Source organism: Sphaerodactylus townsendi, linkage group LG10 (assembly GCF_021028975.2).
Source record: "Sphaerodactylus townsendi isolate TG3544 linkage group LG10, MPM_Stown_v2.3, whole genome shotgun sequence".
In the NCBI taxonomy this organism is placed as follows: domain Eukaryota; kingdom Metazoa; phylum Chordata; class Lepidosauria; order Squamata; family Sphaerodactylidae; genus Sphaerodactylus; species Sphaerodactylus townsendi.
The window spans coordinates 39,722,130-39,748,798 of NC_059434.1; the positions used below are offsets into that span (position 1 = coordinate 39,722,130).

At 40.8% G+C, this 26,669-nt stretch overlaps 1 protein-coding gene across 2 annotated transcripts in view; it reads left to right on the forward strand.

The window, feature by feature from the left end:
• Positions 1 to 26,669, forward strand: part of SPOCK3 (SPARC (osteonectin), cwcv and kazal like domains proteoglycan 3) — a 200,007-nt gene that overhangs the window by 97,364 nt on the left and 75,974 nt on the right. For both annotated transcript variants that reach the window (XM_048509463.1, XM_048509464.1), the window contains one exon: positions 20,703 to 20,829. In XM_048509463.1, the coding sequence (XP_048365420.1) occupies positions 20,703 to 20,829 (127 nt within the window). The remainder of the gene's footprint in view (positions 1 to 20,702; positions 20,830 to 26,669) is intronic.

The window sequence follows — 26,669 nt, forward strand, 5'->3', positions numbered from 1 at the left end:
CTGTATTGAATCTAGTGAAAGCTTTCTGTTTTTCTGCATAATTTGTGTTGCCAGTCTGCCAGCTTGGAAAAGTTTCAAGCTTGTTGTATTATCCTTGTTTGTTTGCACAGGAAGTGATGCTGCACGTAGGCTGAATTTACAGTAATTCTTTTGTAATGGGCTAATGAGCAGGACTACTTTAGTCACAATGGTAACATTATATAGCTTTGATTAGTCCAATTACTGTAGAACTGTGCAATTGTGATCATTCTTACACTGCCCTTCAAAGTACCACCGAAAAACCGCATGAGACTTGCTTAATAATTCTTTAATCTTACTTGACAAGAGAACAGTTGGTAGAACTAAGAGATAAATAGGTTTGTAAATGTGTTGGAATCTTTGTACTGTGCACAATTTGTTTGATACAATTAATGGGTTGTGATTACTAGTTACTGGTAAACTTCTTGGGTAAAAGTGCAGCTTGTGTATAGTACCATCTGTACTGGTTGAAGAAAGTACAAAAGTAGTGGGTGGGTGTGATTTCATATTTCATTTCATTAAGCTATCCAGAGAGAACCTTTTTTTAAAAAAAATCATGATAGTAGTAGAAAGCTGCAGTAATCTCTGAGCACTTTAAATTGTACAGCATGCATGGAACCTTCTGAAAGGTGGAATGGGAAGTGGAAACCACTTCCACAGCAGAGGCTTAATTGAGCATGTTTTTTAGAACAATCCACTGTTGAATGAATTCTTCTTTGCCATTACTGGCAGTAGAGTTGCCAGATCTTTCTTGGCCTTTGGTGGGGGATGAGGGGTAGTTTTCCGAGATTGCAAAACTTCTGGAGATTTGGAGATGGAGCCTGGGAAGAGCAGGGACCCTAGTGGGGTACAATGCCATAGAGTCCTCAGAATATCCATTTTTTCAGGGGACTGGCCTCTGGAGATAAGCTGCAATTCTAGGAGATCCCAGGTCCCACTTGGAGGCTTGCATCTCTCATGGCAGTCATGATGTGAGGCTACTCCTTTACCAGACCTGCCTGCTGACCCCCAGTCATTCTGTCATGTGTCAGAGCTAGGCCTTAGAATGGGAACAGGACACTGACTCTCCCAGACCGTAGAACACTGTTCACACTTTCCTCCTTGTACTGTTCTTGGAACCCCTATTTTGAAGGAAGTGTGGCCTTCCTCTCAATACTTGTAGCTTTATTTGGTCCTGATTCACTAGCCTCTACCTCATGGCCCAACCTAGCCTATCACTACACAGGAAATGGGGAGCTGCCCCACTGCTGTCACTCAATCCTCCCCAGAAAAAACCCTGCTGATCCTAGCAAGGGGTAGACTGAGTGTGGACTGGGCATCAACTCCAAATACATGACTTATACCCTCTAGCTCCAATCTTCCTCTGCAAAATGTCAAAGCAAGTTCCAAGTGTGAAAGGGCTTCAAAAGTAGTGATGTATGCACTTTTGTAGATGATTGTATAGACCCCTCAGCTCCTCCCTGGTTTCTAGGCTATGAACAACCAAGAACCTGGGATGTTAGTGTTCATGCGGTTGTTTGACCCCACTTGTTGGGAACCCTAATTCCCCTTCTTTTCTATCCTTCACATAATAGGAGTTTTTAAACCAGTGGGCAAGGAACAGAGGAGTAACATTGCCCTATCGGCATGCTATCATCTCCAACAAATACCTAAATGTTATGACATGTATCCAGTGTGACACAGATACAGTGCTCTAGAATGCAGACAAAACTCTGTGATTTTACCATAGAGTTTTATCTAGATCCTAGAACATCACAATAATGTCACACCAACAATGTGACATCACTTCCCTGTTCTTGGTGAAACTGGAGACCTTGTTTCTCTAATGTAGTTTGCTACCAGATAGAAAGTTGGGTGCCTCCTCCAGATGTTGGACTCACTGAAAATGTGATTTCTGAGTAATATCCCTAACTCACAAGGTGTTTGTTATCATGTTCCTGGTTAATAGCATTCTGAGATCTTTACAAGAGAAAAAACACTCTCATCAAACTAATAACACAGAAGCAGGGAAATACACATAGCAGAAACCAGCATAGGTGGTTCAGTGATCTAAGAAATAAAAGTCAAAATGGAATACAACATCACACTCATTACTGATTTATCTTGGGATTTCTCTCTGAGAAATAGATTCAAGTAAGCAGGAACATTGAACAACAAAATGGTCTTGGCACTTTTATGATTTTCAACTCTGTAAAAGATGTTTATGACCACAAGTCATAAAGAGCGTTAGCACTGATGAAATTGAGTAAGAAACATATTAACATGAAGAAAAGGATTCCAGTGGGGATGGAGAACACTTGTGAAGCCAGTTTTTTTCTGTAGAATTCAGTAGAGTAGCAGTGGTATAGTGATTAAGACCAGGTGCATTCTAATCTGGAGAACTGGGTTTGATTCCCCACTCTGCCACTTGAGCTGTGGAGGCTTATCTAGGGAACTAGATTAGCCTGTGGACTCTAGCACACACCAGCTGGGTGACCCTGGGCTAGTCACAATTCTTCCATGGTCTCTCAGCCCCACCTACTTCACAGAGTGTCGTGCGGGGTGGGGAGGGAAAGGAGATTGTCAGCCCCTTTGAGTGTTTTCAGGAGAGAAAGGGGGAATATAAATCCAAAGTCATTGTCGTCTCCTCCTCCTCCTCCTCCTCCTCCTCCTCTCCTCCTCCTCCTCCTCCTCCAGTGTTGAATTTAGCAGATTATTATCTGCAGTTGATAGATGAAACTAGCATGTAAACCTTTCATGTAGTGCTTAGTTATTCTTTTTGTAGCCATTGTTTTGTAGCCATTGTTTCTTTACTTTTAATCCATTACATGTTATCAAGTAGGCTACTTTATCGTTGATTTCCCGTAAGGCTTCAAGTAAAATAAGACATAAATACAGCACTCCAGACAGATTAATCTGTGTAAATTATGATGTATTCATACAACACTTGACTCTCAAGTGTCTGTTCAGTGAGACCTTTGTGTCGGTTGCCCATAAAGCAACCTTTGAGGTTTGATAACTTTTTGCTCTGTGGTTTTTAACTGTGGGGAAAATCTTAGATGCTTTACTTCAGGTGAAATGGAAAGAAGGGAATATCTAAATTTCTGAAATCCTGAATGTCCTCTGTGATGAACAGCTGCATTCCAAGGAGTGATCCTGGTCATAAAACCTCATGAGTGACAGAGAGTCCAAGTGGAATTCCAAAAGGATGACAGTTGAAAATGGAGAGTTCAGGACTGAAAGGTGAGGGCTGGCTTTTGAAGGAGACAGTTAACAGAGTGGATAATCCAATAAGAAAAAAACCCCAAAATGTATCTTTTCAGTAGTTTTGGGGGGTTTTCTCCACCCATAAAGGGCCACAATAAAAGGGAACCAAAGAGATAGATTCCATTTTTCAGCATTTGTTGAGCTACTTTGGGCTGCCAGCTTAAAAAAAAAAAAACCTTGCCTCCCTCCCTCCCTCTTTCCTTCTTTCTTTTGCTTTCATCAGTTGCATGCTGGACCCACTTGCAACTCTAATATAAACAATAAGGGGAACTTTGGGTCCTTGTGTACTAAAAGTAAATATATGACAGTTATTATTAACCCCGAGGAAGACTTGTTGCTTGTATAAAAAAAATACTCCTTTGCTTCATTTAAGAAAAGGGAACAATTGCACACTAGACATGCATGCATGGATTATAGTAGCAAAATCACAAATATATTTTAGTCTGCTATATTGCCCTGAGGAAAATGCCAGACATCAGTCAAGGCAAAATGACCTTCCTAATATCATTTCTTCAATTTTTGTGTGCCCTGTTCTGTATAGAAAAAATGTAGTTTTTTTTTAGTTTTGTTGTTTTCAGTTCCCAGTTGATTGCATTTTCTTTCCCATTCCATCTATAGGATGTAATCTGAACTCCCTTTTAGCAAGCAAAATCAAGTAAGGCAGTCACAGTGAGAGAGACATTTTGCAGAAAGAGGCATAGAAATCCCATGAGTTAGAATAAAAGCTAGGAGGGCTCATGTAAACAGATACTGCCAATGCATTCCTTACTTTTGTGGTTTGGAATGTGCAGGGAGAAGTAGGGATTTATAAATACTAAAATGACTATGTTTGAAGACTTCCAGATTACTTTAATCTTCTGCATCCAGGCTTCTTTCAATTGTTTGAGTAGTATATTCTGCAGTTCTAAACATTTATTGCTGTTTACAATTTATACTAAAACTCCTTTCTGTTTCTTTTCTAATGCCTTTTTCCTCTAATGGTTATAGCAGGTTCTAAATGTTCTTGCTCAGAGCACAGGATATTTAATATTGTAGGTTTGAATATCATGTTGTACTACTTTCTCTCCTGAACTCTACAATTAAAAATTTTGAACACAACTATGTAAATATAATTGACATTGAACGCTACTTTTAAATACCATTCAGTATATTTTGAATTCATGCTCCAGAAATCTGGTTGTTTGCCTCTGTGCCGTGGTAAAATGGCTACATCACTTGAAATTAATTCCAGAAATGTCACAGGTCCTGTGGCTGGGTGGGAGTGGTCCAGATTGGGGTGTCAAACTTCCCACCCGTGATAGAATTGAGCAAACACTGGCCTCCTCAGTCAACTGTCTGGGTGTGATTCTGGATGCTTTCCTGTCTTTGGAGACTCAGATCACAAACACAGCCAGGACAGTGTTTTTCCACCTCTGCCAGACCCAGCAGTTGGCCCCATCCGGTTCACTCTGACCCAGCCATAGTAATCCATGCAACAGTCATCTCCAGGTAGATTAATGTGACTTGCTCTACACAAGGCTTCTCTTGAGGTTACTCCAGAAATAACAGTTGCTCATAATGGAGTGGTATGGGTTCCCATGGACAGCAGACATAACATCTGTGCTCCACCAGCTGCACTGGTTCCTGATTGAGCATCAGATCTGGTTCAAAGTTTTTATATTGACCTTTAAAATCCTAAACAGTATAGGACCCTCGTATTCATGGAACTCTCCTGATATACCCCCCTCCGGAGAGCATTACACATTTGTATGCCATCTTTCCATTCAATTTAATATCCGCAAGATAGAAACTGTTAAAATATTACAACAATGTTTATAAAACACATTTAGGATTATGGGGGACAGTCTGACCTGGTTGAATTTCATGTCTAGTGAGACCACAGTTGTTGGACTTGGTTCAGTTCCATATCTAACCTCACATTCTGGGGGCACCTGAAACAAGGCTTCTGAAGATGATTGGAGTGGTTAGGTAGATTCATGTTGTAGAAGGCATTCCTTAAGTTATGATGGTTCCAAGATTTAATGGACTTTTAAAGTTTACACCTGAACTTTGAACTGCGCTGCAACATTCTGTACCACCTGTGGTTTCCAGACATTCTTCATGGGCAGGCCCATGTAGAGCACTTTGTAGTAGTCTAATCTACATGTTACTGAGGAATGTTACATCGTACAAGATCTTATTATTCTAGGAAGGACCAGCCAAAGCAGGTGAAAGGAACTTATGTCCAATGTTGTTTATCCAACAAGAAGCCCTGATTGTTAGGATTGTACAAGTGCCTGCTTCATTCAGTCAAGCAAAAGTTAACTGTTGAAGTCACATGCATAGAATCACATGAGGTTCAGGAAAGATCTCGCCATTCTTCTTCCAGTAAAAGAGCAGAGACAGACACATAGGGACAGATAGACTGCCCAGACACCCAGATTGAGCACTTGTATAGATAGAGTTTGCTGTTCCTATATTTAGTGTAAATATTAGTTATTTGTTACTAGTATTTAGTGTAACAAATACTAATTATTTGTTAACTAGTAAAGTTCCACAAAACAACTCACTGGAATCTTTGCCCTATTATTTACTCTTCTAATTCCTTGCAATACCACACTGGTCCAAGATCACCTCCAAGTTATGAATCTTATTATTATGTTCTGGGGGTGTTCAGCTGTGTGTACCAAAGGCATATGCTATCTGCTATCCTCTAAATATTTGTGGTCACCATTTTCTTCTGAATAGGTATTCCAAGAAAATAGCCTTTGTCTTTTATAGAGCATATATCATATATTGTCAGTTATTATTTTTAACAGACTTTCATTGTCTTTGTTTCTTCTGTGACCTGTGTTTAGAAATAGGTGCTTAATGACCAACATAAGGGGTGGTTTACAGCATAGTAGTTAACTCCAAAAAGTGGTGTTTTTTGGCCGCTCTTCAAGTTCTCACACTAACTCTTCTTTTGTGAAATGTTACATTATATATTATGTCTTGAATTGCTCATAACACAGGCAGTTTTTTTCTGTAAGGAAGTTTACAATGAATTACAACAAAGTACCTAGACTCAGTGATTTCACTGGTAAACTTTCTCACATCTCATATTTTCTCCTTTCCTGTCATCTCTGTCTTCATCATTGGCTAACATCCTTTATGACGTTTTCAATTTCACTAAGCACTTAGTCTGTTTTAAAGTAAAGGACAGAATAACAAATCTAACTCTTAGCAAATCCTGCCTCCTTCATGAAAATGAATCTTTCGTCGTAAAAGGTAACACAAAATTTCCCAGGAGTTTTTGAACGGTTTCCAAGAATACATGGCCAACAATTCACCTGTGGCAGAAGGCAGGAATGTATTTGTGCCAGTCGGCACTGAACTTGTTAAAAAAAGTATTAATGCTAACAAATTCACCGTTTTTAGTTTAGTTGGTTAATGTGGATTTATTTATTTATTTAAATATTTCTATCCCGCCTTTCTATGATCTATATCCAAGGTGGCTTAATAAAATCACAATAAAATTACTGAACTTATGTAACAAAGTGAATATTTAAAGCAGCATATTAACAGCAAACAACTAGGAATAAAACAACATGTTAAAAGCAATTATTAGCAACAAATATTAACGATCCATATATGCAAGAATAATCTAAAATAACTCATGTATTAAAACTCTCATTTGTTAAAATACACAGATGTTTAAAAGAAAGGAGCAAACTTCTCTTGGGAATACATTCCAGAGTCTGAATGCAGTCACCAAAACCCTCCACAGATGAACTTGAATTGTTAATCAGTTAATTAATCATTTTATCTCTTACATTTACACATAGCAAAGTATTTTTAAAAGTTTTTTTCAGACAGTTGAAGGGGAAACTAGGGCAATTTTTTCTTATGGTGTTTGGCTTGAGAATTCAGATGCTTAATACCAAATATACACATAATGCATTAGTTATGAATGTCAGAAGCATGTATACGTCACATCTTTTCCCCTTTACATTTATTTCTATATATATATATATGTGTTTGTGTATTTGGGAATCTGTGTCTAAGTTGAGCTTGTGTTGTAACTGATGGGGGCTAAACTAACCCCTTCACTATTGGAAGGAAAGACAGTCTACATGCAGCAGGCTAATATAGGCTATAGGCTAATGTTGTCCCCATCTTAAAAAAAAAAAGGGTGGGGAAGACCCAAACAATTACTGCCCATGCAACTGGACATCAATACCAGGAAATATTGTAGAGCAGATCTTTAAACAGACAGTCTGTAAGCACTTAGGATGGAATGCCTTACTCGCAAAAAGTCAATATGGGTTTCTCAAAAACAAGTCTTGCCAGACTAATCTTCTCTCTTTTTCTGATAGAGTGACAAGCTTGGTAAATGAAGGGAATGCTGTGGATATAGCATACCTTGATTTCAGTACAGCTTTTGACAAGGTCCCCCATGAAATTCTTACAAGCAAGCTAGTAAAATATGGGCTAGACCAGGAGTAGGGAACCTGCGGCTCTCCAGATGTTCAGGAACTACAATTCCCATCAGCCCCTGTCAGCACATGCTGGCAGGGGCTGATGGGAATTGTAGTTCCTGAACATCTGGAGAGCCACAGGTTCCCTACCCCTGGGCTAGACAATACTCTGTTAGATGGATTTGTAATTGGTTGACTGATCAAACCCAAAGGGTGCTCACCAATGACTTCTCTTCACTCTGGTGGAGTGCTATTCAATTACTTGCTGATCAAATTTGATACCAAAAATAGGAGGGGTGGCTAATACTCAGAGGACATGGTTAGAATTCAAAATGACCTGGGCAGATTAGAGAACTGGGTCGAAATTAACAAAATGAATGTCAACAAAGATAAATGTAAGATATTATACTTAGGTAGAAAAAATATGAAATGCACTGATATTGGATGGGTGACATCTGGCTTGACAACATGTGAAAGGGTCTGGAAGTCTTAGTAGACCACAAACTGAACATGAGTTGTCTGTGAGATGTGGCAGCCAAGAAAGCCAATGCAATGCTGGGCTGCATCAATAGAAGAAGAAGAGTTTGGATGTATACCCCACCTTTCTCTCCTGTAAGGAGACTCAAGGTGACTTACAAGCTCCTTTCCCTTCCTCTCCCCACAACACACACCTTGGCCCTTTCTGCATGGAGGGAGGTTTTTGGAACAACAGCGCATTCCCGGCGGCACGGTGCGAACGGCACCGCCGGGAATGCGCTGTTTTTCCCATCCCTCTCCCACTCACCTCATCGCCTCCGTCGCCCTGCTGGCTTCCTAAAACCCTCCCTCGCTGTCCTCTGACCCTCGCTGTTCTCTGACTCTGGAGGTCGGAGGGCAGCGTGGGCGGGTCTACGGAGGCCAGCAGGGCGACAAAGGCGACGAGGTGAGTGGGAGAGGGATGGGGAAGAGGCGGCTCTGTGCGGAGCCGCCTCTCCTGCGCCGGCCTCTGTGGGGGCCGCTCGCACGCTTCTGTGCGAACGGCCCCCACCCCTGCACCAGCAGAATTCCTGCTGGTGCAGGGGCGTCCGCATGGCCCATGCGGAAAGGGCCCTTGTGAGGTAGGTGTGGTTGAGAGATTTCCAAAGAACTGTGACTAGCCCAAGGTCACCCAGAAGGAATGTAGGAGTGTGGAAACACATCTGGTTTACCAGATAAGTCTCTGCTACTCTGGTGGAGGAGTGGGAAATCACACCTGGTTCTCCAGATTAGAACCCAACTGCTCTTAACCACTACACCATGCTATAGGAGTATAGTGTCTAGATTGAGAGATTTAATAGTACCACTGTATTCTAAATTGGTCAGGCCTCTCCTGGAATACATTGTCCAGTTCTGTGTATCACAGTTGAAGGAGGATATTGACAAGCTGGAACAGGTCCAGAGAAGGATAACCAAAATGGTAAAAGGTCTGGATTCCATGCCCTAGTAGGAATGGTTTAGGGAACTAGGTATGTTTAATCTGGAGAAGAGAAGATTAAGGGGTGACATGATGGCCATGTTTAAATATCTGAAGAGATGTCATGCTGAAGATGTTTTCTGCTGCTTCAGAGTCTAGGACAAGGAGTATTGAGTTCAAGGTACAGGAAAAGAGATTCAAGCTAAACATTAGGAAGAACTTTCTGAGAGTTGTTCAACCAGTGAAATGCACTGCTTGATGGTTCTTGTGGTCTCTTCTATGATGATATTAAGGAATATTCCTGTTATAATAACAATGGGTTGGATCCACAGTCGCCCAAAATGCCCTATGAAATCTTGTTATTGGGGCAGAGGGGACCCCAAGGAATAGGATTGGAGGAGCATTTTTGACTCCTTCTGGGGAAGGGGAGCTGTGAAGGTCATGCTTCTCAGGAAGAAGTCTTCATGCCCACAGAGAAGATGTGCTGGAGCCAACCCAGTATGTTAGTGTGGTCTTGGTGCTTTAATTATTTTTGCAGTGTATGGTTACTACTTTATTTTGTGTTATTGATTCTGGGTACACACATATTATTTGTGTATTTGTGTGTTTGTTACTCATCACAGTACATAAGCACTGAAAGTGATTTCTGCCATACAATGTCATTCCATTGTTTGTTTTCTATCAGGCACTCTCTTCACTGTATTATTCCTTCTTTAAACCATTCCCAATTGTATGAGGAAAAAAAAACAAAGTGATGAGTTGCTTCAGTCTAACAGATGAAAGTATTAAGGGCTATCAGTGAATGTGGATATCGAGTTAAACTTTAAACGGCTTTGATCTGTTTTGGAATGGATTATCTTCACACAACCTTATCTCTCTATTCAGATTGCAATTCCTTCTTAGTAGCAATCAACAAACACTCAAAATCATTCATTTCCTTCAAAAAATTTAACTGCCCAGAATAGGATTTTAAATACTCTGCGCAAACATTGTGTCACCATGATTGTCCCTTTATTGGGTATATGCATGGGTTAGTGTAGCGAAGTTGCACACTCAGGAAAGTGTGGAATCACATGCAGCAAAACACTCTTCAAGTGTTCGCAACATATATAATTTACTTTTATTGAAACGTACACATTGAAACGTACACATTGAAACGTACACATGCATTTTGTAGCTAAAGATGAAACAGAAGCTTAATCTAAATATTACTGTTCCCTATTACAAGTGGTCAACTAATCTGGCTGTATGTATGTGTAAGTACAAGATATGGATGTGTCCTTGGCTTGTTTACCCAGGATAGATCAGCAGAAGTGTCTGATTCTTGCAGAGCCTTGGGCAAGAGGAGAAAATGAGAGAAAGGCACAGAAAGGGAATGAGTCAGAAAGAGAATGAGTTGAAGAGAAGCTTCTAGCTTGGACAAAGAAAGGCATTATGTGTATACACTGTCTGGTTCTAGTGCACAGGGAAATACAGTACTACTCAGTAGGACTCTGGCCAGTGGTGGGATTCAAATAATTTAACAACTGGTTCTGGTGGGGGGATTCAAATAATTTAACAAACAGTTGTTTACAAGCACTATTTTAACAACCGGTTCTGCCGAAGTGGTGGAAACCTGCTGAATCCCACCACTGACTCTGGGTACACATTCTTTTTTGAAATTATCTTTTCGAGTTGGAGAGATTGGGAAGAGGGATTCATTTCACCAAATAACAGCACCCTTGTGACTTTGAAACAATAATGAGATTGCTTAAAAAACATTGAAGACATTGCAGCTTTCTAAAAAGTGTAGGGCTGCTCCTTTCCTGTGTATTTCAGCAGCGGCTGGAGCTGCGGGGCTGGGGCTAAGGCTCCGCTTCGGCCGCCAGTGGGACCCTCACTCGCGTATAAGTCGAGGGGGGCCTTTCAGGACAAAAAATGTGCTGAAAAGGTCGACTTATACGTGAGTATATACAGTAATTCAGAATACTCTGTGAACTGTCAAGAACTGTAATTAAATTGTAATTAACTTGTTTGATCAATTTTCTTTTCTTGTTAATCTTTATTCCAGAAAGACTTTTTTCTGAATTGGATTCTTATATTCCTATAAACCTATTTTATTTAATCTCAAATAACACACTTATTTCTTTCTACTGCTTCCTTCGTCTCTCTCTTCTGTAGTTTTATAAAGGAAAGAAAATCATAGATTTTTATAATTAACCTTTAAAAGTTTTTTTTCAGTTTTCATAGACTTTAAACTGTCACTTGCGTTATGGAGATTTTAACTTTCTTAATGATATTTCATAACTTCATTTTCATTGTCAGATATATTATCTCCCTTGTTCACTCTTGACCTCATATCATATTGGCTTTGTTGTTTTTGATTATATTTCTCCTGTGAACTTTCTGATTTAATGCTTACTTTGTGCTTGTATAAGTTCAAAAATAGAATTTTTCTTTAAAAATGAGTCCATGGTGCCATCTGTCATGATATACTACAGAATGAAATACAGTTTGTCTTAATTATGTATAGTATAGTTTAGTTTATATCAAAATGATTTTGTGGGTATTGTAAATTCAAGCTACTTTTTCTTAAGCATACTCACTTTTGGTCCTATTTTGTATGTCTCAAGTTTGAAACCCATAACACACTCTTCCTTCCCTAAATTAACACTCCTTGAGCCCCTTGGGGGAGGGCGGTATACAAATTTAATAAATTAAATAAATAAATAAATAAATAAATAAATAAATAAATAAATAAATAAATAAAAAGAAGGCAACAGTTTGGTAGTGTAATTGTAGATAAATGATAAACCTCTAGGGTAGCTTAATTCTATCTTTTATAAATTAATTGTCTTTATGAGAAGTAATGTGGTCAATTAAAATGTAAGAACATAAGAACATAAGAACAAGCCAGCTGGATCAGACCAAAGTCCATCTAGTCTAGCTCTCTGCTACTCGCAGTGGCCCACCAGGTGCCTTTGGGAGCTCACATGTAGGATGTGAAAGCAATGGCCTTCTGCGGCTGTTGCTCCCGATCATCTGGTCTGTTAAGGCATTTGCAATCTCAGATCAAGGAGGATCAAGATTGGTAGCCATAAATCGACTTCTCCTCCATAAATCTGTCCAAGCCCCTTTTAAAGCTATCCAGGTTAGTGGCCATCACCACATCCAGTGGCAGCATATTCCAAACACCAATCACACGTTGCGTGAAGAAGTGTTTCCTTTTATTGGTCCTAATTCTTCCCCCCAGCATTTTCAATGTATGCCCCCTGGTTCTAGTATTGTGAGAAAGAGAGAAAAATTTCTCTCTGTCAACATTTTCTACCCCATGCATAATTTTGTAGACTTCAATCATATCCCCCCTCAGCCGCCTCCTCTCCAAACTAAAGAGTCCCAAACCCTGCAGCCTCTCCTCATAAGGAAGGTGCTCCAGTCCCTCAATCATCCTTGTTGCCCTTCTCTGCACTTTTTCTATCTCCTCAATATCCTTTTTGAGATGCGGCGACCAGAACTGGACACAGTACTCCAAGTGCGATCGCACCACTGCTTTATATAAGGGCATGACAATCTTTGCAGTTTTATTATCAATTCCTTTTCTAATGATCCCCAGCATAGAGTTTGCCTTTTTCACAGCTGCCATGCATTGAGTTGACACTCCCATGGAACTATCAACTAAGATGCCTAAATCCCTTTCCTGGTCTGTGACTGATAGCACTGACCCCTGTAGCGTGTATGTGAAGTTTGGATTTTTTGCCCCTATGTGCATCGCTTTACATTTTGCTACATTGAACTGCATTTGCCATTTCTGAGCCCACTCACTTAATTTATCAAGGTCCGCTTGGAGCTCTTCGCAATCCTTTGTGGTTCTCACCACCCTACATAATTTGGTATCATCTGCAAACTTGGCCACCACGCTACCCACCCCTACTTCCAGGTCATTTATGAATAGGTTAAAGAGCACTGGTCCCAAAACGGATCCTTGGGGACACCACTCCCGACATCTCTCCATTGTGAGAACTTCCCATTTACACCCACTCTTTGTTTCCTGTTTCTCAACCAGTTTTTAATCCATAGGAGGACTTCCCCTCTTATTCCTTCATTGCTGAGTTTTCTCAACAGTCTCTGGTGAGGAACTTTGTCAAAAGCCTTTTGGAAATCCAAGTAGACAATGTCCACCGGTTCACCCCTGTCCACATGCCTGTTTACACCCTCAAAGAACTCTAGTAAGTTTGTAAGACAGGATTTGCCTCTGCAAAAGCCATGCTGACGCTTTCTCAGCAGGTCTTGCTTTTCTACATGTTTTATAATTTTATCTTTAATGATAGATTCTACTAATTTACCAGGAACAGATGTCAAACTGACTGGCCTGTAATTTCCCGGGTCCCCCCTAGATCCTTTCTTAAAAATTGGTGTGACATTGGCCATCTTCCAGTCTTCAGGGATGGAGCCTGATTTCAGGGATAAGTTGCATATTAAAGTGAGAAGTTCCTGACAAGTTCCACAGTTCCTGACAAATCTGAAACCCTCTGCCTTACACTACCTTCTCATCCACGCATTGAGACCCTGTATCTCCGCTTGCCTAGCTTGCCCTGCATGTGGAACGGGTAGCATTTCTGAGAATGCCACCTTGGGGGTCCTGGACTTCAACCTGTTTCCTAGCAGCCTAAATTTAGCTTCCAGAACCTCCCGGCTACATTTCCCAATGTCGTTGGTGCCAATGTGGACCACAACTGCTGACTCCACCCCAGCACTGTCTAAAAGCCTATCTAGACGAAGCGTGACATCCGCAACCTTCGCACCAGGCAGGCAAGTCACCATGCGGTCATCACGCCTCTCACAAACCCAACTCTCTACATTTCTAATGATCGAATCACCCACTACAAGGAGCCCCCCACCTCCCTGAGGGGTATCCTCAGTGCGAGAGGATAGCTGATCACCAGTTAAGGAAGGGATCCCATCTAAGGGAGCATCTTCCCCCACCTCAGACTGGCACCCTCCGTCCCCAAGACCTTCATTCTCCATGACATCTGAAGAGATGTCACCTTGGGAGTGGGACCCGGCTGTTAGGTCCCTGTCGCCTGTCTTGTGACTACAACTTTTAATATATTGTTAATGTGTGTGGTTTGAAAAATATATGAAACAAGAGGGGGGCTGCAGAGACTTATAGGGGTTATCTAATATCTCTTTCCCCCACTATTTCATCTTTCCACTTTTTGAAAGTCTCCATAGCCTCTTCATTTTCTTACTTCCTTTTCTCCTTCCCACCCACCACCCAATTTACCATTATCTGCCCTCCAGTTTTCCCTGCTTCGCTATACCCTGCCAGCTTCTCCCCAGGAAATCGGTATGTTCCAGTTGACCTGGGTCCACTTACACCAGGGTGGGGTGGGGAATGGGACCTGCAAGGACTTGAGGGGAACACTTCACTTTCTCCTGCAGCTAGGATTCCTAGGTCCTTCCTAGCTACCAATGGGAGATTCACAGGGGCATGGCTAGGAACAGCAATCTGCATACCCAGTGCAATGATATCACTTCCGGGTTTACACGGTTTCCATAGAGCAGGGGTCCCCAAACTACGGCCCGGGGGCCAAATGTGGCCCCCTGAAGGCATTTATCCGGCCCGCCAGGCATGGCAGCGATGGCTCCATTCCTGTGCAGTGGGGGCTCGAGGGAGAGGAGGAACCGGCCCCAACGGCTGTTGATTGCAGTTACATGATGGCACCCCCAAATCTCCATGAATTTTCTGACCCAGAGTTGGAAACCTTACATGTGGCAACGCCTGCTCCGCCCTTCCCTCTCAGCTACTCCATGTGTTGCTCTCAGGCTTTCTGTTCCGCCTCACTCCCATTGGCATCAGCCAGGCTGGCGAATCAATTGTTGGCTGCTAGGGAGGAAAGAACCCAGGAAGATACCTGATCCTGGGTTAGATGGAATGTTTCATTGGGAAAGTTCTGCTTTTTTTTTTTACAGGGGAAGGTATTCCACAGCCTCCCCAACAATATTTGGAGCCCACCCTGTACTTGTCATACTTTGGTCACTGTTCTAAAAATAGACCATGACAGAAAGGCTGAAAGGTGAAATCAAACATTTTACAATCATTTGTACATAGGAATTTGTTCATAGTTTTTTTTAGTCCGGCCCTCCAACAGTCTGAGGGACAGTGAACTGGCCCCCTGTTTAAAAAGTTTGGGGACCCCTGCCATAGAGTTTTGGAGGGAGAGTGCTAGAGTGTCCCCCAGGACAATGCCAGCATGTCTACTTCAACAAGAAAGTGACATCATCAAGCTCGGTACCTAGATTACTGCCTACTTCCACCGACTGACTGAGGGTCAGCAGGCAGCCTAGTGAATTGGCAAGTGATTGACTTCTGATACTGAGCAACTGGGAATTCAACCTGCAATATCGCCACTATTTCCTCTTTGTTTCTTCTGAGCAATTCCCATATTCTCACCTTTCCCTACTTCCTATTCCCACCAGTGTTCTTTATATCTCTCCCCCCCCCCCATCTTATTTACTGCATATATATCTCTTTTTCCATAATGGAGACTCATTGTGACTAACATGATTCCACCTGCCTCCATTTTATTCTCACAAAACCACAAGATAGGTTAGGCAGAGCATGTATAAGTGGCCCAAGATCACCCAATTAGTTTCCCCAGCAGAATGGGGATTCATGGTCCCCGTCTGTATCTCCACCACTCCACCACACTGGTTTTATTGCTGTTGAACAGTAGCAAGCAGCCAGGCCTAGGTTAGTCAAACAATTCAGGTGGTATCAAGTTGCCTGATAGTTGCTGTCATGCCTGGCTGCAATGAGTACTCCTTTAAAGGCCCAAACCACCCTTCCTTTACCTTTTCCTGTCAGACCAGTGCTTCCCAAACCATTGTGGCTGCCTAGCAACAGCCCTTATGGGCTGCTGTTTATTAAACTTACAGGCTGTTTATCTTTTTTTTAACCACCAATGCTTGTTTCTTTTTAAATTTCAGATTTTTCTGCAAATCTGAGGTATTTTTGGGTTTGTCCATTCACCTCTCAATGCATATTTTTATGCCTATTAAAGGTTAATAAAGATAAAGATAAATTCATATTTTTACTCATGTGGATGGTCACTTGGGCAAGTGCAATCCTGATGCTCTTAGGCAGAATGATTCCTCATTCAAACTTTACTAGCATAGTTTCCTGTTCTGCTGTGATAATGTCTCACTCAAACTTGTACTTTATCCAAAGGATGTAGGCTGCAGAAGCTCTATAATTAAAACAGTAGGAGCTTTCTTTATAAGTGACATTGATGGAACTGATACCTGTATTTTAAACATTTTCTGCACAAAGTGCCGGAGATGCCATCTGATATGCTGTTTGTTTATAATGGTTTCTTTCAAGAGTATTGCCAACCATATATATTAAAAGAGAAACTTTGAAGTGTTTGGAAGTTCTTTTTAAGGTTGAGTACATTGCATTTTCCATGTATTATGTATGTTGTCTTAAATCAGCAATAATGATAGCTGGTGATTTCTGAACTGGTGAGAACACAATTCTTGTTCCCTCACCTCACCAGGATTTGTAAAGCTATAATAAAGGAAAGAGTTCCTTTAAATATGTACCATGGTATTCCCACTGAGAAATATCAACTGTTCTTGCAGAAACCCATGAATAGGAAGAATGACTTCTGAGTGAAATAGACATGACTATGACAATGGAACTGGTTTGCCAGGATGCTCTCATTTAGAAATTCGGACATAACACTCAGTGGTGGCGAACCTTTGGCACTCCAGATGTTATGGACTACAATTCCCATCAGCCCCCACCAGCAATTGGCCATGCTGGCAGGGGCTGATGGGAATTGTAGTCCATAACATCTGGAGTGCCAAAGGTTCGCCACCATGGATAAGTTCTGAAGTTCATGCATTTTTAAAGAAAAGACAAAACCCTATTTTCTTCAGATGCCTGTTTGGTAATTGAGAAAAAATGCAAGTGTCAATACAATGTACATGGTAAAATTATGTCTTTAGGTACTAAATAATAGTCATGGATGAAATAGTTGCTAGTACAAATAATATGTGTTTAGCATAGTATGCCAAAAATCAGTAAATATAGCAAAGCATTTAAAGGTAATGGAATCCTTTCTCCTGGTTGTCTGCAATTTTTCCAGATAAGCTGTTTCAGCTCTCAAAAACCAAACTACTACTTTCCCTAAAATAGAAATTACGGATTATTTCTGCCTTGTGGACAGTAAAAAGGATTAACTTGAGCCTGTCCCCACTAGAGCTGAACATTAAATTTGTTTTAGTTCAGTGTCTCAGTTCTGGTAATGTAATACAAAGGTCAGCAGCTTCAAAAATCCTGTCTTGGGACCAGCATACCTGAATAAGTGCTCTTTCTTTTGTGAACCTATCTGACCATTATGGTAGTATTCTGAGGCCCTTCTTTGGGGTGCTTCTACCTTGTGATATAAGTTAGCTAGCAGTTCAGGAAAGACCCTTCTCAGTCATGGCACCAAAGCTGTAGAAGATTTTTTTAATTATGTATGATACTAATCTTTTAGCTGCTGTGACTGCCTTTTCACCCACCTAACTTTCTGAGGCAACCTAATCACGCTTTAACCAAGTGGGTTTGATTTCCCACCTTTTCCTCAGACAGAGCTGCTTGTGATGGTAGCAGGGTGGAGGGTGATTTAAAACTCTATCGCTCATCCCTATAACTCCCCAGAAGATGAAAAAAGGCTGCTATTTAAGCAATGGTAAATCCCCTTTATCAAGACACCACAGAAATAATGAGTCAGGTTCAATGAATAGTAGTAACATTTATTAAACAGATGAGATGGGATAAGAAAAATATTTTAGTTTTCAGGCACTGGCACAGATCTTAATTAATCTTTAAAAGTTTCACTTGGTTAGATGTTCTAAAGGTTTTTTTTTAACTTCAGATGGTATACTTTGCTGTTACTGATGTTACTGGCTAATGAATTATCACAGACCTTGACTCCTATCAGGCCTGTACCTTTTCATAGCATACACACACAGCCTTGACTTTGTTAGCTACCTGATTCAAACATTAATCTCACTCTTGAGGTAAACCTTAAAGAACAACTGTAATATATCAGATGGGATCCACCCAATGTGTATAATCCTGAACTAATTGATTCAAGAATTCTTCATCTATTCCAGATCTATTCCTAGCCTTGTTTACATTTATGACCACTTGTAGAAAGTAACTGCTCTTCCACCTGACCCTAACCACTAAATAAAACAACCATTTCTCCTTGTCTGGGTATTATTTGCTTCTCAGCTCATGCTGAAATACACCCTCAGAGCAGATATTTTTAAATACATAGTTAAGGAAATAGATGTTCATTCTTAGGAATCAAAATCCAAAAGCATACCAAAACTCTTTCTTCTGAGAGATAACCTCCTCCCTCTTTGAGTCATCTGCTTGCTACACCAATCAGAGTGCAGGTTAGCATATCCAATCTGTGGTGGATTCCACACATAACAAATATAATGTCTTTATATATTAAACCAGACATAGCATAAGATTGAAAAATAGATGGCGACTTCCCAAAAATTTCATAGTCCAAAGCAACCTAAGTAGAATAGCCTAAGCAACAACAACAATCCTACCTACATGACACTACCAAACTCAATTTAACGAGTACATATTAGTCTAACTCAAGTTCTTGTTTCACTAACTAATACTACTTTGTCACCCTACAAAATCTAAGAACCCTAATTAAACTGCATCTATTTTGAAATAGTGAAAAATAATGTCCAGGTCCACAATGTGATATGTAATCAATTCCAGCATTAGTAAGCTCCAGCGTTCTCCCAGCGCCACCACCATGTTCTTAATACGCATTCCCCGCTCTTCACTAGGGGACACTCTGATGTTTTTTGGGTGAAAGACACTCAAAAGTTTGTTCTGGGGGCTCTGTCACTGCCCCGTCAATTGCCATACTCCAGGGTCTGTCAGTGGAAGCTGCCACATCGCAAAGGGGTCCCTGCCACCAACCCCCTACTCCGTCCAAGTATCCTCCGAGATAGGCAGGCGCTGCAGTCTCCACCTGGCTTCGGCCCCAGATCAGAGCCATGTTTAGAAGCCGCTCAGGGGTCCCTGCCACTGACCCCCCTCGTCTTGCCAAACCCAGAATCTCCCCCACGGACCTCTCCGTCATCTCACAATTCACCCCGGCTGCCAACCCCTGAGTCCAGGAGCCGGGAAGCCACTGCTGCCACCGCCACCGGAACAGGCCAGCTCTCATTAGCCACCACACCATGTAGTAGGTTATTGTCTGATTTCCCGGTTTTCCAAGTTCACTAAATTCACGTTGGATGATACTGTTGTTGAGCTGCAGATTGTGAGCTATGTTTTTCATCTGTTCCTGTAGCTTTTGCAATCCAAATATCATAGCCTGGTGTTTCTGTTTTGAGTAACCTTGTGAAGAAGGACTGGTTGCCATTTTGTCCTGAAGGACTCTCTGTGGCAGCTTATCCAAAACATTATAGAGGCAATTCTGGCATCTTGACATCTCCACACTCCAGGCAGTTAAAGATCTGTTTATTTTCTTCAAATTCTTCCTTGTCTCAAACATCTTCCTCATTCTGGTTCCATGTGCCAAAAGAGCAGCTTGGTATTGCTGTGCACAGTGATCTTGAAAAACAGAAAGAACCTTTTTGGCTAAATGTCCCAGATTCACCTTGTCCAGCTTGTGGATCATTGTACAACAGTCACGGGCATTTCCAACATTCCTGAAGAGGACTGTGGTCCAAAGTAACCTCTTCCAGGATTAGATGATTTCACATACATCTTATTCACCTGAGCCCTCCGGGGGAGGGCGGTATACAAATATAATGAATGAATGAATGAATGAATGAATGAATGAATGAATGAATGAATGAATAAAAACAGTTAAAATGATTATAGCCATCCTTATAATGTGATTCGTAGAATACATATATCCTTTTCATATATTTCACTATGATTTCAGAGTTCATTAAAATATAGAAAAACACATTTTAATTATCTCATTAGATTTTAATTGTCTTTTAACCTTTAAACATTTGTATTTGACATCTGTATTTATTAACTAAGTTCCTCTCTCTCTAGATGAAGATGTATTTTGGACTCTAAGAGATGCTGTTTAAGTCTTTGTTCTGTTTCAGGATGTTATAAATTTCCTAGTGATTTGATAAGATCTTCCTATTTTGTACCTTTGCTGACAAGTCACCTTTTACTATTGAGAGAGACTCCTTGATTTTCAGTTTGTATAGATTCCTTATTCAAATATAATATTCAGACTATTTTCTGTTCCCATACAACAATGAGACAAAATTACCCTTTGAGATTATGTACACAGAATAGCAAAAATTTTAAATCGTATCTCATCAAACAGTTCTCAGGCAAGAAGTAGACTGTAAAACAGTTTGAAAATCAACACCATAATTTAAAGCCTAGATAAATTGTTTTTGTTTGACACCTGAAAGAGTGTTGGGTAGACACCAAGCTGATCTATTGTCTTTTGTCTACATTTTTTTGGATCAAATTTCTGTTGTTGCTGACCATTCTATTTACATGTTCAATTTTCTTGTAGAATGAAAGAAGCTGGTTTGGGCCATAAACAATGGAGAGTCGGTCCAATTTCATCAAAATGCAAGCAGTGCCCAGTAGTTTATAATAATCCTGTCTGCGGATCTGATGGTCACACGTATTCCTCTCAGGTAAGAATAATGAATTTAATTTTCAGTTTTTGCCACAAGTTACATAGAATTCTACTTTAGCTCATTCATTTTGTTGTCCTCAACCAAATATACAGATTCTTGTAAATTCTTTGAGGTGTTCTTAACCCAAGCTTATTTAACATACGTTAAGAAACCACAGAGCCTCTAATGCTACTGAGCCCAACTTTACCAGAAGAGTGTATATGAAGTTTTGCTTTCTTCATATTTCCAGAAGAAAATGAAAATGCTGATTCATTTTAATGAGCACACAATAGTGATTAATTTTTACTGATAAGTATAATTGCCAAAATATACATTTATATCCAGTTTTACCTTTATTAAGCTTGCTGATTTTATGACAGCTTTTCACATTTCTCTTGGAGTAGATTTTTAGCTTATTTTGAATACATGTAAAACATAAAAGATAGTACTAAGATCTTTTTTCAGAAGTCTTTTTTAAAAAATGGTGTTATGGAACATTAGCAAAAGTTATGTGGAAAGGCTTAACAGATCTGTTCATTGACAAAACAGTTTTACAAGACACACATTTTCTCCCCCACCCCCTTTAATTCTTGATTCACAAACTCCTGGAGACTTCTCACCATACTTTATTCTTAGGTTTCTGTGTGAAGCAAGTTGCAGAGAATGGGATATTGCATGTTATGTTCTCTATCACACATACAAATCAAGGATGTTTGGTCTCTTAATTGTTTAACTGCTTTTCAAGGAAGTGGGAATTGTGATTATTGGAGCTACATGAAGGATGTAGAAACCTTTTGGGGAAAAATGTTTTCTGACGTTTTTTAGTTCAACCTAATCTTAATGTAAAAAGAAAGAAAAAAACAACAAAGAAATCAGAATAATGGCTAACTCCTAGCCAACCTGTTAACTGTCTACTGCATTAAAAATATACTAGCTAGTTTGCTCATTCTAGTGAAGACTTCAGAAATCATTCCAACTGCATGTTGGTTCATAAAAATCAAGAATATTTTGCCAAGTAATCAGTCTTGACAAGAACGTATGTCTGATCCAAGTAATGCTTGTTGATTGTATTGTCATGCTTCAGTAAAAGCTTGTTGTTCTCTCGTTTCTATGCATTTGTCTACGACTTCTGTAAATGGTACAGATTGTTTTGTGAACATGTCAATAAATTGTATCTGTCTTACAAAAAATAAACACCATGACAGTATGCATTTTCTAGTGAAGCTTGGTTTTGGAATACCGTGTTATGCTGTTACACTTACTGAGCACACAGAAGAAGCATTCACAGACATTTTTGTTGTGCATTGATTTACCCCAGTCCAGGCTCAAATAAAGCCGAAGGCCAGATTGGCTGGAACAAGGAACAGCTATCCAATAGAAAGAGCAGAGGCAGGGTTTATTTATTTGCTGTCAGACTTCCATATTCAGCTTTGGCTACCTGCTACCAACCCACAACAATCCTTTGAGCAAATATGACTGAAAATATATTTCTGGCCCAAAATCATCCAGTAAGCTTCCACAGCAAGATGGGATTTGATCCTGAGTCCCCCAGCCCCTGCTCTGAAGGTCTAACTACTATCCCACACTGCTTTCAGATGATACCTTCTGTTGAAGAGTAGTAAGCAGCCAGGCCTAGATGAGTCATACAGACACATGGCATCAAGTCACCCAGTGTTTACTGTGGAGGTTGCTGCCAGATCTAGTCCCAGTAAGTCCTCCCTCAAAGGCCAAAACAGCCAACTGTGCTTTTAGAATATAAGATGGTGATTTGAAACTGTCTGTTTACATTTTAACAAACTTTTTGATGGTCTGTTGCTTACCTGTCACACAAGTTTTTTTACTAATGTAATTTCTTTTGCAGTATCTAGAATGCTACCAGACAGTAGTTTTTTTAAAAAAAGCTTGACTGTATATTCAGCGTTTTTTTCACATGCTTACCTTCTGATTTTCTTGGCAGCTGATCCACAAGAATTGGAATCAGCCTGGGCATGGATCTTCCACAAGTCTGTTCTCCCTCTGCATTTTCACTGTTTATTTTCTTCTGCATATGCCTTCAATAATGAGGCTTTTCAAGGGAGAGTTCTGTTGTCATTGGTGGTGTTGCAGCACTTCACTTTTTGAAATAACAGCACTAAAATATTGAACTGTTGCATTGTCACAATAGCACACTCTCTGAGTCTCCAGGTTTCATATTTTTAAAGGTCAGTTTGTAGTCCCCTCCCTCACAGAGATATGCCTTTTTGCTTCTATCTCCATGAGGAAAGGTGCTTGAGACTTATCTTTTTAAAAAAAATGAAAACTGGGAGTTCTGAGAAAACTTGTCGTTCCTCTAAAACTAATGTTTCAGTGGTCTAACAATATATTAATATTTTAGTGCCCTTTAAAAAAGAAAGAAAAAGAAACCATTAATCTTCAGGCTTTGTGAGAACGAGGGAGTGGTTGGACCACCACAGTCTCATCATTGAAAAGTGGGCTTGAAGTGAGTGGGAATAAGTAAGATAAAGAAGACTGACAGAAACATTGTGCAACTCAGAATGAAGTTCCAAAAAAAATCAGGGTGAAAGTGCACTAAGTGCACTAAAAAAAATGGGGAAAAATGGGATGGTGGGGGAACAAACAACAAACAAAAACAGAATGAAAACTAAAGGCATCAAGGTGTATGCTGAAATGAGGAGGTAAACTGATGGAGGCATTGTATTGTCGAAGGCTTTCATGGCCGGATTCAACTGGTTGTTGTGGGTTTTCAAGTCTGTGTGGCCGTGGTCTGGTAGATCTTGTTTCTAACGTTTCTCCTGCATCTGTGGCTGGTATCTTCAGAGGTATATCACAGAAAGAAGTGTGTTGCACATTGTGTCCAGTGAGAAGGGAATGTTTAGTTAGGTATATATTGTCCATGTCACAGGGTGGGGAACCAATCAGTAAGTGTTTTGGATGGAACTTGCTATGCAAAGGTGTTGTTGACTGCAATGTATTGTAGGTGGGGTTTAACTTCAACAAAAAGGAAAAGACACTGAGAATTAACAAAACTTGGCTACCAGTACATAAAAACACCAGAATCAAAGGCCAAGGGCATGCTAGGTTCATGGACAATGAACTCCACCCAGACACAGGATTTGCATTCACTAATACTGTTGCTACTGCAGGGAATGCAAATGTGAATACAAATGTTAATGGATTAAAAACCCCAACTGCACTAGAATGCAGTCAACCAAGGATACTGACTTTCACATTGCACCAATCCACTCTCTCATTTGTTAAATTTCTGAGACCACATTAGGATTTTACTCTATTTCTCATCTCTCAATGTTTCTTCCGATTTCCTTGGCAATTCTAACCTTTGTATAACACTATACATTTAACACTTACAGCCTCTGTCTTTCTTAGTACAGTACAGAAAGCCTCTTTCTCTCCCAGTTTAGCACCGACTCCTCATACTGCTGAGGTGACTTTCACTTTACACAAATCTGCTCTGTCACTCCTTTACATCTCTGAAACCACATTAGGATTTGACTCCATTACTAGTCTTTCAGTGTTTCATCCTATTTTTTTTGGCAATCCTACACTTCATATCTATATATATGTAAAGCTAACAGTGTTTTTGTTGATGACACTATACCTCAGTAACTGCCCGGCCAATTCCTCTGAAAATTCCCAGCCCCTATAGTCAGCCAGGCGAGAGTGTTTTTAGATGTTCACATACCTGAAATTTCACACCTGGCCCAGGTAAAACACCTTTTTCCTGGCGCTCCCTGGTGAAGGACATGCAGCTGCCTGTGTGTAACTGTCACCCTTAGAATGTTCGTGCTGCTTAGAATGTTCACTCAGATGGCCAGATATGAGCAGTGAAAACAGTACATAGGCAGTAACTCGAGTGGAAGTGAAACACATACACACACATACACACAAGGGAGAGGGAAGGGAGGGAGTGGGAGGGGTGGCATGCAAGGAAAGAGAGGGAGGGAGAGGAAAGGGATGGAGGGGGAGGCATGCAAGGGAATAGAAGTGGGAGGGGGGAGACAGTGAGGGGTGGCATGCAAGGGAGGGAAGGCAGGGGGCCCAGCATCTTGATATGACCCACCCACCCTAGCGGAGGAAAAGGGAAGGGAAGGAGGGGGAGGGGTGGCATGCAAGGGAAGAGAAGTGAGGGAGGGAAGAGAGTGAGGGGCGACATGCAAGGGACGGGAGGAAGGGACCAGGTACCCTTGATTCCCTGAATACTGTGGTTACAGTTAAGAAAACCAGGCACGCATTACTCAGGAGTAAGCTCGGTACAGCAACCATGACATACTTTGAATGGCTGCGTCGCGCCCCTCAGAGGGTTTCCAATTGCCACCAACCAAACTTACTCCCAGGTAAAGGATCATGACCAGCCAGCCTAGATGTGTGGGAGGGGTGCCTTTCCATTCCCCCCCCCCCCGGAATGTGGGCACACACAACAATGACATCGCACAGTATCAGGCTGCATGTTTGCATGAGCACGTACTGCTGGCCTCTGCAATTGATTTGCTGCTACTGTTCCTTTCCCATTTCACCACAATAAGCCACAGCAATGCGTGGCTGGGCCCTGCTAGTATCATTATAAGTTTAACACAGGCAGCCCCACTACTCCCAGTACAGCACAAATAGCTCTTTCTCTAGCAGTTTAGCACCAACTCCTCCAGTGTCAACCAATCACCTTGCTCTCTCATCCCCCTTTCACCCCCTTCCTTCTACCACTTACCTCTCAATTTAAAGAAACACAAAGGTCATTGGTAGCTAGAGGATCATTTCCCCTCTCTTCAACCTCATGTACTTTTCCTTTAGAACCCAAATTTCCACAACAGCAGAGGAGGTGTTAGCATGTAAATGGGACAGCTGTAACAGGTCTTTAAAGGTCTTATCTGCCTATCTCTTTGTTTCTCTCAGTTTCTCCAGGTGAACTACCTAGACGAAATGTATCTTTTCCTGAGAGTCAAGAGCTCATCCATAGAGCATGTGCTTTTGTCAATGGGCAGATAATAATCTTTAGTCTGAAGAAGCAAAGGTTAAGGAGGGATGTGATAGCTTGTTTTCTGCTCCCTCGGGGAGTAGAATACAGAGTAATTGATTCAAGGTGCAGGAAAAGAGATTTTACCTAAACATTAGGAAGAACTTTCTGACTGTCAGGGCTGCCCAACAGTGGAACTCACTGCCTCCAAGAGTGGTGGAGTCTTCTTCTTTGGAGGTTTTTAAACAGAGGCTGGATGATCATATGTTGGGAGTGCTTTGATTGTGTGTTCCTGTATGGCAGGGGATTGGACTTGATGGACCTTGTGGTTTTTTCGCACTCTATGATTCTGTGATACATATTGCACCCTGGATAGCCTCCACCCACGAGCTGGGTTACTACATTCATAGCTTGTTTGGTTGTTCAAAGCTGCTAAGGCTTGTGGTCCCTTCAAACTCTGGTACCAAGTACATTGTATAGTGTCCTGGTGCTGAATTAGCACAGGAGCTTCACTTGTGAGTGATTCTTTCATATTTTACATTAAATACTGAAGTTTTAAATTCTAGCTAAATTATTGTTGAACGCTATAGCATTTTTTTTAAAGCAGCTAATCAGCCTTGTAAATAAGTAATTACTTTCAGTACCCTGACAATGATTTTGTATATATAGTTATTCTCTCCCCATTTTCTCACTAACACATTCACTTGTAATACTGTCTCCTTCCTAGAACATATTTTTAAGGGTTTTGTTGTTGTTGCTGTTGCTATAGATGTCTGTGGCTTATATTTGTGGGGAGTCCCCTAAGCAGAACTAACATGGTGTTCTGGTTGGAGTGTCAGACTAATATCCAAAAGACCCAGGTTTAAATCCCCACTTTGATATTGAAAACAAT